The 17,552-nt window shown below is 55.7% G+C and overlaps 1 protein-coding gene across 1 annotated transcript in view; it reads left to right on the forward strand.

The window, feature by feature from the left end:
• The first annotated feature begins 7,204 nt into the window (after positions 1 to 7,204).
• Positions 7,205 to 17,552, forward strand: part of Phactr3 (phosphatase and actin regulator 3) — a 125,074-nt gene continuing 114,726 nt past the window's right edge. Inside the window, exon 1 of the mRNA XM_090352585.1 lies at positions 7,205 to 7,329. Within this exon, the coding sequence (XP_090208711.1) occupies positions 7,227 to 7,329 (103 nt within the window). The 5' untranslated portion in view covers positions 7,205 to 7,226. The remainder of the gene's footprint in view (positions 7,330 to 17,552) is intronic.

A 17,552-nucleotide genomic window follows, 5' to 3' on the forward strand; every position in this document is an offset into this window, starting at 1 on the left:
TAAGAAAGCAGCCATGCCCAGAAGGAGGCAGAGACACCCAGAAGGAGACAGAAAGGCCTCTAAGGAGGCAGAGGGGTTAAGAAAGAGAAAGAGAGGCCCAGAAGGAAACAGAGAGGCCCAGAAGAAGATATTCAGGTCCAGAAGGAGGCAGAGAAGCCCCAAAGGAGACAGAGAAGCCCAGAAGGAGTCAGAGAGGCCCAGAAAGAGACAGCCAGTTCCAGAAGGATTCAACGAGGCCCAGAAGGAGACAGAGGGGCCCAGAAGGAGACAGAGGGGCCCAGAAGGAGACAGCCAGGTCCAAAAGGAGGCAGAAAGGCCCACAGGAGACAGCCAGGCCTAGAATGAAGCAGAGAAACCCAGGAGGAGTCAGCCAGACCCAGAAGGAGACAGAGAGGCTCAGAAGGATACAGCCAGGCCCAGAATGAGATATCCATGCCCAGAATAAGGCAGAGAGGCCCAGAAGGAGACAGAGAGGCTGAGAAGTAAGCAGAGATGCCCAGAAGGAGACACCCAGGCCTAGAAGGGGGGAGAGAGGATCAGAAGGAGACAGAGAGGCCCAAAAGGAAATAACCAGGACCAGAAGGAGACAGAGAGGCCCCAAAGGAGGCAGAGAGGCCCAGAATGAGGGAGACAGGCCCGGAAGGAGACAGAGACCTAGAAGGAGATAGCCAATGCCAGAAGGAGGCAGAACGGCTCCGAAGGAGACAGCCAGGACCAGAAGAAGCAGAGAGGCCAAGAAGGAGGTAAAGATGCCCAGAAGAAGTCAGCAAGGCCCAGAAGGAGTCAGCCAGGCCCAGAAGGAGACAGCCTGGTCCAGAAGGAGGCAGAGAGGACAGGAAGGAGGAGGACAGGCCCAGAAGGAGACAGAGATGCCCAGAAGGAGGCAGAGAAATCCAGAAGGAGACAGAGAGGCCCAGAAGGAGACAGAGAGGCGCAGAATGAGATAGCCAGGCCCAGAAGGAGGTGAAGAAGCACACAAGGAGACAGCCAGGCCCAGAAGGAGGGAGAGAGGCACAGAAGGAGACAGCAAGGCCCAGAGGGATACAGACAAGCCCAGAAGGAAGAGACCAAGAGGCCAAGGAGGAGACAGCCAGGCCCAGAAGAAGGGAGAAAGGCCCAGAAGGAGACAGAGGGGCCCAGAAGGAGGCATAGAGGCACAGAAGGAGACAAAGAGGCCCCCAATGAGTTAGAGAGTCCCAGGAGGAGACAAAGAGGCCGAGAAGGAGACAGAGAGGCCCAGAAGGAGGAAGAGAGGCCGCGAAGGAGACATACAAGCCTAGAAGGAGGCAGAGAGTCTCATAAGGACACAGACAGGCAGTGATGGAGAAAAAGAGGCCCAGATGGAGGCAGAGTAGCTGAGAAGGAGATAGCCAGGACCAGAAGGAGGCAGAGAGGCCCAGAAGGAGATACCCAGGCCTAGAAGGAGAGAGAGAGGACCAGAAGGAGGCAGAGAGGCCCAGAAGGAGATACCCAGGCCTAGAAGGAGGGAGAGAGGACCAGAAGGAGGCAGAGAGGCCCAGAAGGAGGCAGAGAGGCCCAGAAGGAGGCAGAAAGTCCAAGAAGGAGGCAGAGAGGCCCAGAAGGAAACAAAGAGGCCTAGAAGGAGACAGCCAGGGCCAAACGAGGCAGAGTGGCCAGGAGACAGCCAGAACCAGAAGGAAGCAGAGAGGCCCAGAAGGAGAAGCCAGGCCAGGAAGGAGGCAGAGAGGGCCAAAAGGAGACACAGACGCACAGAAGGAGACAGAGAGGCTGAGAAGGAGGCAGAGAGGCCCAGAAGGAAGCAAAGAGGCCTAGAAGGAGATAGCCAGGCCCAGAAGGAGACAGAGAAGCTCAGAAGGAGACAGGGATGTTCAGAAGGAGGCAGAGAGGCCCAGAAGGAGAGAGAAAGGCCCAGAACAAGGGAGACAGTCCCAGAAGGAGGCAGAGATGCCCAGAAGAACACAGTCAGGCCCAGAGGACATAGAGAGGCCCAAAAGAAGGCTGAGAGGCCCAGAAAAAGACAGCCAGGCCCACAAGGATTCAGAGAGGCCCAGAAGGAGGCATACAGGCCCAGAAGGAGTTAGAGAGGCCCAGAAAAAGGCAGAGAGGCCCAGAAGTCGACAGAGAGGCCCAGAAGGAGGCTGACAGGCTTAGAAAGAGACGGAGAGGACCAGAACGAGACAGCCAGGCCCAGAAGGATGCAATGAGGCCCAGAAGGAAACAGAGAGGCCTCGAAGGAGGAAGAGAGGCAAAGAAAGAGACAGGAGGCCCACAAGGAGGCAGAGAGGCCCAGAAGGAGGCAGAGGGCCCCAGAAACAGACAGCCAGGTTCAGAACGAGGCAGAAAGGGCCAGAATGAGGCAGAGATGCCCAGGAGGAATCAACCAGACCCAGAAGAAGACAGAGAGGTTTAGAAGGAGACAGCCAGGCCCAGAATTAGACAGCCAGGCCCAGAAGGAGGCGAGAGACCCAGAAGGAGACAGAGAGGCCTAGAAGGAGACAGAAAAGGCCACCAGGAGACTTCCAGGCCTAGAAATAGGGAAAGAAGACCAGAAAGAGACAGAGAGGCCCAGAAGGAGATAGCCAGGGCCAGAAGGAGGCAGAGAGGCCCAGAAGGAAGCAGAGAAGCCCAGAAGGAGGCACAGATTTCCAGAAGGAGAAGCCAGGCCAGGAACGAGGCATATAGGCCCAAAAGGAGACCCAGAAGCACAGAAGGAGACAGAGAGGCCCAGAAGGAGACAGAGAGGCCCAGAAGGAGGCAGAGAAGTCCAGAAGGATACAGAGATGCCCAGAAGGAGGCAGAGAAGCCCAGAAGGAGACAGAGGAGCCCAGAACAAGGGAGACAGGTCCAGAAACAGGCAAAGAGGCCTAGAAGGTGACAGCATGGCCAGAAGGGGCAGAGAGCCCCAGAAGGAGGCAGAGAGGCCCAGAAGGAGACAGCCAGGTCCAGATGGAGTCCCAGAGACCCAGAAGGAATCAGAGAGGCCCAGAAGAAGGCAGAGAGGCCCAGAAAGAAACATCCAGACCAGAAGGTGGCAGAGAGGTCCAAAAGGAGACACAGAGTCTCAGAGGAAGACAGAGAGGCCCACAAGGAGGCAGAGAGGCCCTGAAGTAGGCAGAGAGGACCAGAAGGAGATAGCCATGCCCAGAAGGAGGCAGTGAAGCCCAGAAGGAGACAGAGAGGCCCAGAAGGAGGCAGAGAAGTCTAGAAGGAGACATTGAGGCTCAGAAGGAGGCAGAGAGGGCCAAAAGGAGACACATATACGCAGAAGGAGACAGGCCCAAAGGAGGCAGAAAAAAACCAGAAGGAGGCATACAGGCCCAGCAGGAGGCAGAGAAGCTCAGAAGGAGAAACTCAGTCCTAGAAGGATGCAGAGAGGTTCACAAGGAGACAGAGAGGCCCAGAAGGAGTTAACCAGGACTAGAAGGAGACAGAGAGTCCCAGTAGGAGACTGAGAGGTCCAGAAGGAGACAGAGAGGCCCAGAAGGAGGCAGAGAGGCCCAGAAGGAGGCAGAGAAGCTCAGAAGGAGACAGAGAGGCCCAGAACGAGGGACACAGGCCCAAAAGGAGACAAAGAGGCCTATAAGGAGACAGCAGGGCCAGAAAGTGGCAGAGCGGGCCAGAAGGAGGCAGAACAGCCCAGAAGTAGACAGCCACCACCAGAAGGAGGCAGTGACCCAGAAGGAGGCAGAGAGGCCCAGAGGAGGCAGAGAGGCCCAGAAAGAGACAGCCAGCCCCAGAAGGCAGCAGAGAAGTTCAAAAGGAGACACAGAGTTGCAAAAGGAGACAGAGAGGCCCTGGAGGAGACAGATAGGACCAGAAGGAGATATCCAGTCCCAGAAGGAGTCAGAGAGGCCCAGAAGGAAGCCTTGAGGCCCAAAAAAGAGACACACATGTGCAGAAGGAGACAGAGAGGCCCAGAAGGAGGCATGCAGGCCTAGAAGGAGGCAGAGAGGCTCTGAAGGAGACAGATAGGACTAGAAGGCAATAGCCAGGCCCAGAAGTAGGCAGAGAGGCCCAGAAAGAGACCACTAGTCACCAATAGAGGCAGAGTGGCCCACAAGGTGACAGAAAGGCCCAGAAGACAGCCAGGCCCACAAACAGGCAGAGATGTCCAGAAGGAGACAGCCAGGACCAGAAGGAGGCAGAAAGGCCCAGGAGGAGGTAGATAGGACCAGAAGGAGGCAGAGAGGCCCAGGAGGAGGTAGATAGGCCCAGAAGGAGGCAGCCAGGCCTTGGTTTTTGCACACACCACCAAGTGCCCTACCAGGCAGAGGTAAGCATTGTGCAGCATCCTGGGCTCAGACTTCACTGTCAAGTTCAGAGAACTGCATGTGGGTGTGGCCTGGACACAGGCTGGCTGAGCTGTGGATACCTGGGGCCTGTGTGTGTGACCCGACATGCAACACAAGCTGGCTGAGCTCAGGAGAACACCCAGGGCCGTAGGTGTGACCCTGACACACAGTGTCTGAGCTGTGGAGAACACCCAGGACCTGTGCCCGGTAGACTAGCCCCTGCTGCCCACACTGCTACCCCTAGGGCACAGCCAGACACCGCTCGCCCCACTTGCCTGCACTTTCTCATGTGGCCACCAGAGGGCAGCCGCGGCACTCCGGTTTCGGGAAGGCCTCCAGCTCTGGTCAGGAAGGACTGCCCACGAGGTCAAAAGGACCACAGGGACCATGGGAAGTCACGGGGCCCACACAGGGCTCCCTGCCAGGCACGCCGCTTGACCCAAGGAGGATATGTGGCAGCTCCGCTGAGCCACAGACTGCCATGGCTGGGGCGTGGTGATGACCCAGCACGAGGGCCGGTGGTCGGTGCCTGGACAGACGCCCTCGCTGGCGTCGTCCTGGAGGGCCGGGCAGAGCCCACACACATGCACACAAACACCCAGGCCCCCGCATGAGTGCCCCTGAGCTGACACACACAGACCTCACACACATGTGCTCCTGTGTGCATCCAAGCCCTTGCTCCACACACAGGCATGTGTGACCTCACACACATTTATGTGTTGTCACACGCGTGTGCACTGACACATACAGGAACCTGCACACATGCATAGATACATACACAGATGCCCTTGCACACACGTCACTCTTCCTGTATGTTCACACACCCGCTCCCCCTCATCCATACACTCACACACGTGTTTTCTACACACTGTACACTCAGCCTTCACCCCCAGCCAGCAGGGCTGCTCCCGGAGCACGCCATCTGCTCATCCATCCCAGCAGCCCTCTGTCCTCTGAGCCCCGAGGGCCAGCAGGGCCTTCCTGAGCATGGCCGCCGTTCCATGGCCACCTGGGGCCCAGCAGAGGCCCCCAGCCCGCGGGCCTCGGGAGGTCACCCCGCTCCCTAACTTACTGCAGAGGACACCGTGGAGTTCTCATGAAACTCCACCGAGCCCTCCCTGATGGTGGTGGTGCAGCAAGGATCCAGGTGGAGAGCCGTGGGGCAGGGACGGGTCCAGGGATGGGGACAGGGACGGGGTCAGGGATGGGGTCAGGGACAGGGTTAGGTACAGAGAACAGGGATGGGGACAGGGACAGGGTCAGGGACGGGGTTAGGTACAGAGAACAGGGATGGGGACAGGGATGAGGGACAGGGAAGGGGAACAAGGATGGGGGACAGGGATGGGGGTCAGGGATGGGGTTAGGTATGGGGAACAGGGATGGGGTCAGGGACGGGGGATAGGGATGGGGACAAGGACAGGGTTAGGGATGAGGGACAAGGACGGGGGTCAGGGATGGGGTCAGAGTTGGGGGATAGGGATGGGGACAAGGACAGGGTCAGGGACGGGGGACAAGGACGGGGGTCAGGGATGGAGTCAGGGTTGGGGGATAGGGATGGGGACAAGGACAGGGTCAGGGATAGGTGTCAGGGATGAGGTGATAAGGACGGGGGTCAGGGATGGGGGTCAAGGACAGAGTCAGGGACGGGGGATAGGGATGGGGACAAGGACAGGGTCAGGGACAGGTGTCAGGGATGAGGGACAAGGATGGGGGGTCAGGGATGGGGGTCAGGGACAGAGTCAGGGATAGGGTCAGGGACAGGGTCAGGGATGGGGTCAGGGACAGGTGTCAGGGATGAGGGACAGGACGGGGGTCAGGGATGGGGGTCAGGGACAGAGTCAGGGACAGGGGATAGGGATGGGGACAAGGACAGGGACAGGTGTCAGGGATGGGGGTTAGGGACAGAGTCAGGGACGGGGGATAGGGTCAGGGACAGGGTCAGGGATGGGGTCAGGGACAGGTGTCAGGGATGAGGGACAAGGACGGGGGTCAGGGATGGGGGTCAGGGACAGAGTCAGGGACGGGGAATAGGGATGGGGACAAGGACAGGGTCAGGGATGAGGGACAAGGACGGGGGTCAGGGACGGGGGATAGGGATAGGGTCAGGGACAGGGGTCAGGGATGGGGAACGGGGCCGGGGGCCGGGGGCCGGGATGGGGAGCCCCTCTCCCGGAGCTCGAGTCCCTTTTCCTGGGGGAAGAGCGAGGGACGCTGCGGGCAGGGGCCGCCTCGGAGTCGGGAGAGCAGCACCAGCCGGGCTGCAGCCCTGGGGCCGGGCAGTCCGGGGCCCGAGAGGCCCGGCGGGCGGGAGCGGGGCGGGAGCAGGGCGGGAGAAGGGCCTCATAGGCTGTGCCCGCCTCGCCCCAGCCGGAGGGAGGCCTGCGGTCCCAGGGCTGGCTGCTGGGCCCTGAGGACCCGAACGCGGGCCTCGGGCCGCCACCTGCAGGGCTGCGGGGCTGCGGGGCGCCCCTCTGGGAGTGGGGGAGCCCGGGCGGAGCCGCGCCGCGCCCCGTCCCCACCCCGCGCCCGCCCGGCCCCGGGAACCCCGCCAGGGCGGAGCTCCCGCCCCGGGCGCCCACCTCCCCAGCGCGCGTCCCGGCCGGGACCCTGGGACCCGCTCCCCGCCCGCCGGGGAGCCAAAGTCACCCGAGCGTCCGCAGCTGGGGCTGAGCTCGCGTGGAGGCCCCGCCCCGCCCCGCTCAGGCCCCGCCCAGGCCGGTCAAGACTCCGCCTCTCCCAGCCTCAGCCACGCCCCCAGCCCGCGCAGACCCGCCCCTCCGGACGCAGGCCCCGCCCCGCCCCGCCTCCCGCGGGCGCAGGCCCCGCCCGGTCACGCCCTAGCCCCGCCCCGGCCTCCAGGCCCCGCCCCCGGCTCGGGACCCGGGCTCGGCGCGGCGCCGGGCGGGCTGGAGGGCGGACGCTGCCCGAGCCGCGCCGGGCGGCCCGCGGGGGATGCGCGGCCAGGGCGGGGGGCGCGCCCGCTGGCCGGCGCCTGTGCGCTCGCTGCTGCGCGCCTTCGGGGCCCAGGACGCCGCCGCCCCGGGACCCCCGCGAGGTAGGCGCGCGGCGGGGAGGGGCGGGGAGGGGCGGGCGCTGCGGGGCTTGGCTCGCGGCTCCGTCCCCGCAAGGGCAGCGCCGGCGAGGACGGCGGGCCGGCTGTCCTCCGCGGGCCGCGGGAGCGCCCGCCTCGGACCCGCGGCCGCGAAGCGGGGGGCCCGGCGTCCCTGCTTCTTGGGGCAGCGGCAGGGGCAGCGGGCTGAGCCCTCCCCGGAGGGCCGCGTGGACAGCCTCCGCCTGCGTGGGGTGGACGCGGCCTGGGCGCGGGGCGGCGCGGGGCGGCGCGGGGCGGCCAGTGGGCTCCTGGGGGCCCCGCTGTTCGGCTGGTGACTCTCAGAAGCAGAGGCGGGGGGCGGTGTCGCTCGGGGTGACATCGGGGTTCTGGTGAGTTCTGGGCTTGAACGCAGGCCCGGCGCTGCCTCTGGGACTTGCCGTTGTTTTCTGGTCAAAGACTGGCTCTCTACTCCTTGAACCACAGCTCCACTTCTGCCATTTTGCTGGTTAACTGGAGATAAAGAGTCTCAGACTTTCCTGCCTTGGCTGGCCTTGAATTTCTATCCCGAGATCTCAATATCTTGAGTACTGGGATTCTAGGTTGTGAGCCACTGTGCTGGCAGGGAACCGGTTTTGTGAACCAGTGACCCCGATGCTCTGCAAACAGCCTGGGCTGCTCAGTCTCCCACAAGCCCACCCGCTGCTGCTGCTGCTGCTGCTGCTGCTGCTGCTGCTGCTGCTGCTGCTGCTGCTGCTGCTGCTGCTGCTTCTCCTGCTTCTCCTCCTCCTCCTCCTCCTCCTCCTCCTCCTCCTCCTCCTCCTCCTCCTCCTCCTCCTTCTCCTCCTTCCCTTTCTCATGCACCCAGGTGGGCAGACAGGTGGAAACCCAGGGCCAGGAAATGGAGGTGTTGGGGTCAGCAGGTGTCACGGAGCCCTGCCCTGCCAGTCCCTCTGCCAGGCCCAGGCAAGAAGCTGGCTTGCCTGTGGTCCAGGCTTTGGGATCTTCTGCCCTGAGTGATGGAGGGCCACCCAGCAGACAGGGTGAGGGCCTCTGTCTCCACCTTGAGCACCGCAGAGCATTTGCCCCTGTGCTGAGGTGGGTGGAGCTGGGGACAAGAGCCTGTCTGGGGTGACCCTGCCTGCTGCTGGCACTGCTGAGGGTGGGTTCTGGGTCATTGTTCCTCCCTCCCCCCATCCCCATGCACTTGTAGCCCCACCTGGGCATGGAGCAGAAGGGGGTGAGCTGTGGGGTTGGACATTTGGTCAGCTCTGGAGCTCAGCGGGGTTCCCGGCCTTGGTGAGCATCTACCTGCCCTCTTACACAACGCCTGGCCTGTTGTCAAGCATGACATTTCTAAAATAGCTCTGTGGCCTCTGTCCAAGCTCAGCCACCGATGACCCATTTTTGCCCAGGAGAGAGCAGAGTGTTGAGTCAGTGGGTCAGTGAAGATGTTCCTTCCTGAATGCTGTATGGGCAGAGCAAGGGGGCTTCCTGCCTGCTGGAGCCCAGACTGAATTTGTTAAATTAGGGCTCTGAGTGAGGGCCTTGGGCACTGCCTCTTAACCTTTTCACTCAAGGATGGTGTTCTCCCGCTTCAGCCATGCCTCCGTTTCCAGAGTTTGGCTAGTTAATTAGAGCTAAGACTCTTCTCTTCGTTTTGATCCTCAGGTCTCAGACTCCTGAACAGATAGGATTATAGGGATGAGCAGCAGTGCTGGACTTGGTGTTAACAGTGTTGGGGTTTCATAGCGAGTTACAGGGAGAGGTCAGGGGGAAGGCACAGCTCACGTGTGCTGCCTGCATGTAGAGGCCCTGGTCAGGGGCAGTGACCTGGCGGAGTGCAGTCCAGGAATCGTGCTGGACCTACAGGCTCCAAGACTCATTATGGTCCACCAGCCCTGAACCAGCTCTGTGGATCGGAGGCAGGGACTGCGACCATGTCAGCCTGAGGGTGGTGTTTCAACACCGAGTTCCCCTTTCAAATACAAAGTTTTGCTTGGCGTTGGGTTCTAGGGACTCTGTGGGGAGGTGGGGCCGCCTGCCATACACCTTGGGTGTTTATGGATGGACCTGGAAGCCGAGGCCATCTGCAGCAGCTCGCAAGGCTTGTGTCCCTTGCACACCATGGCAAGGCTTGTGTCCCTTGCACACCGTGGCGCTGTGCTGGGTGAACTCTTAACTCCAAGCCTTGAAGAGCTATTTTTGTGGCGAGAGCAGCTTTGATTCAGGAATGAATTGGCCGCCCGTCCTCCTAGACTTCCTCGTCTGATGAGGAAGTGCTGATGCATCCCGGGCTATTTCTGCACCAAATGGGTTTTTAACAGATTTTGATGGGAGAGACATGACTGATGGTGTCAAGACTTGTCATTACCAGCGCTGGCTGACTGCCTCAGAAGGCAGCTTGAAAGCGGATGGTTTGTTGCTCCGATTGCTCAACCCAGAGCTAGGCAGGGCTCCCTGGAAGCAGAAACCCCGGGACCTGCAAGGTCTATTGTACCCTTCATTCTTTTGAAAGTTCAGTGGCCTCCAGCTGCACCCAGCAGGTCTTGGGCTAAAACGGAACAGGGCACTGTGCTCCAGGGCTGCTCAGTCCTTTTGGGAAGCAGAAAATCCATCTCCCGGGTTGGGTGGCTACAGCCTGCTTTACCCTGCCCCTCCCAGGTTCTGGCTCCTTCACTGCCTCAGTCAGTCACCCTGGCAGGGAACTGGAAGCTGTGAGCAGCATAGACCCAGCCATGGTCACCTCTCCCCAGGGATCGGGCTTTTGTCACTCTACAGCCTGAACTGACACATCCAGTGGGGATTCAGGGGGATCCACTGAAATTGGGGGTGGCCCCTCCTAGCTTTCCAGTGGCAGAGCCCCTCACCTGTGTTCATCTGGCTGGCAGAACCTGCCACAGAACTCTCCTGTGACAGCTGTGTGTTTGGAGGAGGGCGTGACCTTGCACAGATGGTCCTATCTCTCCCAGGTCCCGGCCCTGGTGTGTAGGCACATCTGGACCAGCAGGTACCTTCTCTCCCCGACCAAGGGGCTCCCAGATCTCCATCCCCACACCACCTCACACCGGGCCCTCCTGCTCACCAATGTGAGCAGCCTTCTGTACCTGAACTTGGCTGTAGACGAAATGGATGGCTCCATGCCTGTGTACTTTTGTTTTTGTGCTGGCACTGAGCTTGAACTCAGGAAGGATATCACACTTTTTTTGTTGTTCTTTATTTTTTTATTGTAATGTATAGAGGGGTTACTGTTACACTCACCACATAGCAGGTACATTACTTCTCACACATTGATACTTCTTCTCATTTTTGTCCCCATTTCCCTCCTCCTTCCCCCTCCCAATCATCTTGTTTTCCACCGTTCCCTTTCCTATTTCAATTAATCAAATAAACATGTATATAGTATACCAAGTCACAAAGTCAGATACAGTAACAATATGAGATTAACCAAAGGGCAACAAAAGAGAAGAGAAATAACACAGTACATTAAAAACAACAATTACATAATATAAACCTCTTGTTTCCATATCCTGGGGATCTTTCATTTAGCCTCACCTTATATGATCTATTTGCGCTATTGTAATCCTCTGCTAGGAGAGTCCTAGATGTGTACTAATTATTACAAATGAGGGAAACCATTGAGCCTATATTCCTTTGGGTCTGGCTTACTTCACTTAATATGATTTTTTCCAAGTCTTTCCATTTCCTTACAAATGGGGCGATGTCGTTCTTTCTGACAGCAGCATAGAATTCCATTGTGTATAAATACCATATCTTTTTGATCCAACCATCTACTGAGGAGCAACTACTGGGTTGGTTCCATATCTTCGTTATGGTAAATAGTGCTGCAATGAACATTGTTGTGCTAGTGGCTTTAGTATGTCCTGTTTCTAGACATTTGGGTTAACGTCAAGGAGTGGAATTGCTGGGTCATAGGGGAGTTCTATGTTTAGTCTTTTGAGGAACCGTCATACTGCTTTCCATAGTGTTTGAACGAGTTTGCACTCCTACCAACAGTGTAGTGGTGACCCCTCCTGGCCACATCCCCTCCAGCATCTGTTGTTATTAGATTTCTAACTGGCCATTCTAACTGGAGTGAGGTGGAATCTCAAGGTTGTTTTGATTTGCATTTCTTTCATGGCCAGAGATGGTGAACATTTCTTCATGTGTCTATAGGGCATTCTTATTTCCTCTTCAGATAAGTCTTTTTTAAGTCTGTGGTCCATGTTTTAATGGGACGGTTGTTTCTTTGAAGATTTGTTTTGGAGAGATTCAATTTTTTTAACTAGAACGTCACACTCTTGGTGTTTTTTTTGTTCAAGGCTGGGGCTCTATCACTTGGGCCACAGCTCTTTCTCTCTTTCTCTCTCTCTCTCTCTCTCTCTCTCTCTCTCTCTCTCTCTCTCTCTCTCTCTTTCTCTCTCTCTCTCTTTCTTTGTTTCTTTTGCCTGTTAGTTGCAGTTAATGGTTACACCGACTTTTCTGCTCGGGCTAGTCTCAAACCTCCATTCTCAGATCTCAGCCTCCTGAGTAGCTGGGACTATGGGCATCAGCCAGCTGTGCCAGCCACTTGTCATTCTTGTTTAGGGGAGAAGAGTTCTCCATCTTTAGAGCAGGCCTTCTATACATGGCAGGCAGTTAAGTACTGTGTCAGTATACAGTGCTGTTGGTAAGGTTTGGGGAAAAATACACAACACATAATCACACTAGTAAGTCCTGAATACATTCTCCAAGTGAGATAGGAAAATGTCACAAAGTTCACACCTCCTTTGACCTGTGGCTGTTTCCAGAGGGGGCCGAGGCCTGTGCTCTCTGTGGTCCCTGCCTTGCCCGAGTCTCCAGGCTCAGCAGAAAGCTGGCCCCCTGGCCTCCTTCAAGGATGGCAGTGTATACACCGCGTGTCTTGTTCTGAAACCAAACTGTTCCGCTCAGCAGAGTCTCAGAGATGGACCTGGGTTAATAGATTCTGTGTAATTGCTCTAGAATATCCCACAGCTCTCTGGCCTTTCTGCTACCCTGATTGGAGGTCCTTGTCGGGGTCTGTTGCCTCGAAGCCTATGACTATAGGAACACCCCTGCCAGCGGGTCCCAGGTGCAGCTCTGGGACTCTGAGGAGGACCTGAGTGTGACGGTGTCAGCACCCTTCACAGAGGCCAGTTCAAATTCTGAAAACCTCCCAGGGGTTCTTAGTGTCCTTTGCACTCCTGCGATTGCTAGGAGAGTTTTCTTAAGTTAATTGTCCATTGGATTCTGAGCTGCTTTTCTGTCCAGTCCAGGTTTCTCACCAGATTGCCAGCTATCTCTTCACCTGTTTGTTAGAGCCAGTTTTTATTAAAGTATTTATTAACACTGATTGTTACATCATATTTCAAATGATGTATTTAACAAACGAGTATTCAAGAAGGGAATCTCTATATACAATCACTGGCACTTAGATTTTAGAACATAATTAAAATTAGGCTGAGGGTTTGTATGTCATAGATACATATTGATCTGTGTATGTAATAAAACATGTCTATAGAGTCATAAATTTTTATATCTATGTAGTTGTGTTAGTATTTCCAATACCATGTGCATTGCATTGGGTATGCAAATATTGAGTTCTCGCTCTTGTACTGTTTGGATCTAATGGCCACATATTAAGGATACCATGTGCCTTTTGTTCCTTTGATCTTGACTTGTCTCACTCAACATGATTCGCTCTAGATTCATCCACTTCCCTGCGAATGCCATTATTTTATCTTGTCTGTTGGCTATGTAGAATTCCATTGTGTATATATACCACATTTTCTGTATCCATTCATCTGCAGTAGGGCATCTGGATTGTTTCCATCGCCTGGCTATTGTGAATAGTGCAGAGATGAACATAGCTGAGCAGGTGTCTTTATAATATCCTGGGTCATGATGTTCAGGATAGATGCCCAGAAGTGGTATGGCGGGATCGTAGGGAAGGTCTATCTTGAGTTCTTTAAGAAACCTCTACACTGCTTTCCAGAGTGGCTGAACTAGTCTGCATTCCCACCAGCAGTGTAGTAGGGTTCCTTTTTTCTCCACAACTATGCCAGCAACTGTCATTATCTGAGTTCAAAATCTTGGCCATTCTTGTTGGGGTAAGGTGGTATCTTAGGGTTGTTTTTATTTGCATTTCCTTTATGACCATGGATGATGAGCATTTTCTCATATGCTTTTCTGCCATTTTAACCTCTTCTTTTGATAAGTCTCTCTTTAGTTCCCTTGCCCATTTAGTGATTGGTTTGTTGGGTTTGGGGGGATTAGTTTCTTTGTTGGGGTCTTTCATCTCTGGTCCCTCTCGACCAGCAGGAGGGATAGAAAACACACGCCCCTGACCAGGACGAGCCGAGCAAGGAGAAGGGGCCCACTGACCGCCCGCACCCAGGCGCTCCTTTCCCGGAGCACAGATGCATCAGGCAGGTTCGTCAAGGCAGGAATCTCTCTTTATTCCAGAAGTCCCTCCTCCTAATATCGGGTGCCAGAGCCTGTCAGCACAAAGGTGGGCAGGACAGGGAGGTCCACTTGTGTGTTTACTCCCAGTATAGGCAGAGAGTGATAAAGCAACACCACATTCGTGACCATTGGTAATCAAGTCTTGCGCCTCACCTCCTGTGCCTTGCCTTGTTGCCCCTTGCCTCAAAGCAGTAACACTTGCATGTTGCCTTGCCTCTCAGCAGAAAGTAATTACTGACAATATAGCTCAAAGTTAGACATGGCGTTACTTGGCCCCAGCATTCTTGAGTTCCCTATAGATACTGGATATTAAGCATTTGTCATATGTATTACTGGTAAATATCTTTTCCCAGTTGGTTGGCTGTCTTTGTCTTTCTACTTTAGTAGCTATGCTTTTATCTGTGCAGAAACTTTTTCTCTCTCTCTCTCTTTTTTTTTTTAATTTGCCAGTCCTGGGCTTGGGCTCAGGGCCTGAGCAATGTCCTTGGACTTTCTCAAGGCTAGAGCTCTACCACTTGAGCCTCAGCACCACTTCCAGCTTTTTGCGATGTATGTGGTACCGAGGAATCGAGCCCGGGTCTTTGTGCATGCTAGGCAAGCAACTCTACCACTAGGCCAAACTCCCGGCCCCAAGAAACTTTTTATTTTTAGGTAGTCCCATTTATCCAGTCTCGCTCCAATCTGTTGTGACCCTGGGATTCAGTTCAGGAAGTTTTTGCCTGTGCCTATGAGTTCCAGTGTCTCTCCAACTCTATTGTGTAGCAATTTCAAGGTTTCTGGTCTGACACTGAGGTCTTTGATCCATTTTGAGTTAATGCTTATGCATGGCAAAAGACTAGGGTCAATTTTTAGTTTTCTGCATGCGGCTGCCCAGTTTTGCCAGTACCAATAATTGAATAGGCTGTGTTTGTTCACTGTGTATCTTTGGCTCCTTTGTCAAATACAAGTTGACTATAGGTATGTGGTTTTATTTCTGGACCTTCTATTCTGTTCCATTGATCTTGTGGTCTGTTTTTGTGCCAACACCATGCTGCTTTTATTATTGTGGCTCTGAAGTAGAGTTTGAAGTTGGTATTGTAATAGCACCTGCATTGCTGTAAGAGCTGTTTTTATATGTTCTGGATTCGGATCCTGTGTGGGATGGGTTTGAACCTCACTCCTCAGCTCAGCCTAGGGTTGCAGGCACAGGCCACCAACACCTGCCTTCGTTTTGAGTTTTGATGTAGTCAGTGTTTCTTCACGTTCTTGCTTTGCCTCTCTTCTGTTTTGAGTTTTGATGTAGGGTTTCTTCATGTTCTGGCTTTGCCTGTCTTTGCTTAGACTTCCCTACACAGGCCACACACAGGTTTGTTACATTTTCTTTTAGATTGTGTAGCTTTTCTCTTTGTGCTTGTTTTCCTTGGCCTTTTGAGACTTGAGTGAAACAGCATACAAGTGTTTATTGGGGATCGGGGTTTCCTTGTGACCCAGGGGTCAGGTGATGGGCCCTGCCCTGCCCTGTGACAGCACAGGCAGGGAAGATGGAGAGGGGGCCATGGCCAGATCTGTTTGCGCCTGGATGGCAGGTGGACTGTGTCTTCCAAACCAGGACGCCACTCAGGCTTTGGATAGAAAGTTTGCTTTGTGATGGGCCGAGTGCTTTGGCTTCATGGGTGTAATTAATGTTTCCATCCCTGCTATTGGGGAAGGTGGCTCGAGAGGACTCCTCAGGCCTGGCTGCCTGCCACGCGTGGACCAGGAGAGAGACCATGCTGGGCACCCCACTCCCTTCTGTCCTTCTCTGAAAGAGCCAGGCCCTCCTCTGTGCCAGCGTCGCTAGCATACCTGGCCACATATGGGAATCTGGCCAAATCCCACAGGAAAAAAATGACACAAGGACACACAACTTGCATGGGGCTTCTCACTTGGATGTGGACCCCAGAGGAGCCATGGGGCTGGGCTGGGCACCTGCCTGTGGACACTGCCTCGAGGCAAGGGGCTACTGGCCCGCGGCCTGCCCACCTGGGAGCTGTGACCCTCACCTTTGTCAGTGAGTTAGCTTGCATCCTCTCCTTGGGCCTCATCAGCAAGGCCTGGACTCTTGGTGCCCCCAGGACCAGCAGGTTGGGGTGCTCTGTAGAGTTAAAGTGTAGCGTCCACCCTGGGGAGCACTTTCCGTTTTGGTCACCCCACATTCTGTGGGCAGAGTGGGCATACTGGGCTGGCACCAGGCAGAGCATGCGTGCGGAGGTCAAGGGCAGCAGGCCTGGTTAAAAGGTGTGTGCTCATTGCACACACGTGTGAGAGGATGTGCACACGAGAAGTGTCCACATATCCTTCTTCCAGCCTCCTCCTCACGTCAGCCAGACCTCCCAGCTGATTTCCTGAGACCCCCAGGCACTGGTGTTTGCTGTCTCCAGTGCCAGCCCCCGAGGCTCCTGTATGTGCCCCCCATCCAAACACACTGGGCTGACCCACGCCATGCCGGGGTGTGGGGGGAGGGAGTACCCCTGACCCTGGAAGCCCCACAACCAGAAAGTGGCTGCAGTGCCTGCCCTCAGCCTGGGCCAGCAGCTTCTCGCCAGATTCCTGCCCTGGGTCCAGCTGAGTTCTTGCTGGGCTGCTGTCTGTGCAGTTGGGGGCCCAGGTGAAGACCCTCACAGACTCTAAACATGGAAACTATTGTAGCCTCTTTTCCTCTACTTTAGTTTCTGCTTTTTCTCAAGGTTAGTCGCCTGCTGAAAGTGAACTGTTTCTTCCATGTTTTCTGGTTAGCTCCAGGTTGTTGGTGGTTGGGGAACATGGTTTTGCTCACAGTGGCCTCTGGGGGAGTGCAGAGGCCTGCATCCCTGAGCTGGGCTGGGCCAGGTGGAGGCTCCACCGGGGATCTGGGGCCCAGGGACAGAGTTGCCAAGCCCCTCCAGGGCAGAGCGCTCTGCAGCCTGGGTGTGGAACCGGATGCAGCCTGGCATGGCAGCTGCTGGTAGAGGGTCTCCTGGCTAAAGGCCTCCCACAGGCAGCGAGTGCTCAGCCTTAGTGTCGCTGCTGCAGAAACCCTGCTGCCTGAGCACCTGTGTGGTAATGGACATCACCCAGCACGCTGGGCAGGACAGCCCACCTCTGCTCACCGAGCGCCACCTCCCCCGGGGGCCAGTCTGCCCTCACACAGCAGACGCCACACCCTTTATCTTCTCATGGTTCTGAGGCAGGACATCTAAGATGGCCACCAGTGGTGGTGTGGCCTGTGCCCTGGGGGGCTGCCCGGTGGCCGCCCCTCACCTGGCCTTCTGTGCCTGTGGACACTTGGCGTTGCTCTTCAGATCTGTTCTTCCTATCAGGACACCAGGCAGACGGGATGAGGGCCTTACAATGCCCTCATACTCGTGTGTGTGTGTGTCCATTCATCTGTCCTGGGACTTGAACTCAGGGCCTGGGAACTGTCTCCGAGCTTTTTTTTCTTGTACTCAAGGCTAAACCTCTGCCACTTGAACCATACCTTAGCTTCTGTCTTTTAGGGAGTTCATTGGAGATGAGACTCTTATGGACTTCCTGCCTGGGCTTACTTTGAATCCTGCTCCTCAGATCTCAAACTGCTGAGTGCCAGGATTATAGGCATGAACCACCAGAGAAAAATCAGAAATCTTAACCTCTGTTTTCTACCTCCTGTTCTGGGAAGCATTTGATAGCGGGCTGGTGTTAGCTTTTACTACCTAATTCAGGGGGACCCTAAAAGATCTGTTCTTTTTTAAGACCTTTCTGCCTTGGGGGCAAGAAAGCCATGCTAA

Source organism: Megascapheus bottae, chromosome 18 (assembly GCF_031878675.1).
Source record: "Megascapheus bottae isolate mThoBot1 chromosome 18, mThoBot2.hap1, whole genome shotgun sequence".
In the NCBI taxonomy this organism is placed as follows: domain Eukaryota; kingdom Metazoa; phylum Chordata; class Mammalia; order Rodentia; family Geomyidae; genus Megascapheus; species Megascapheus bottae.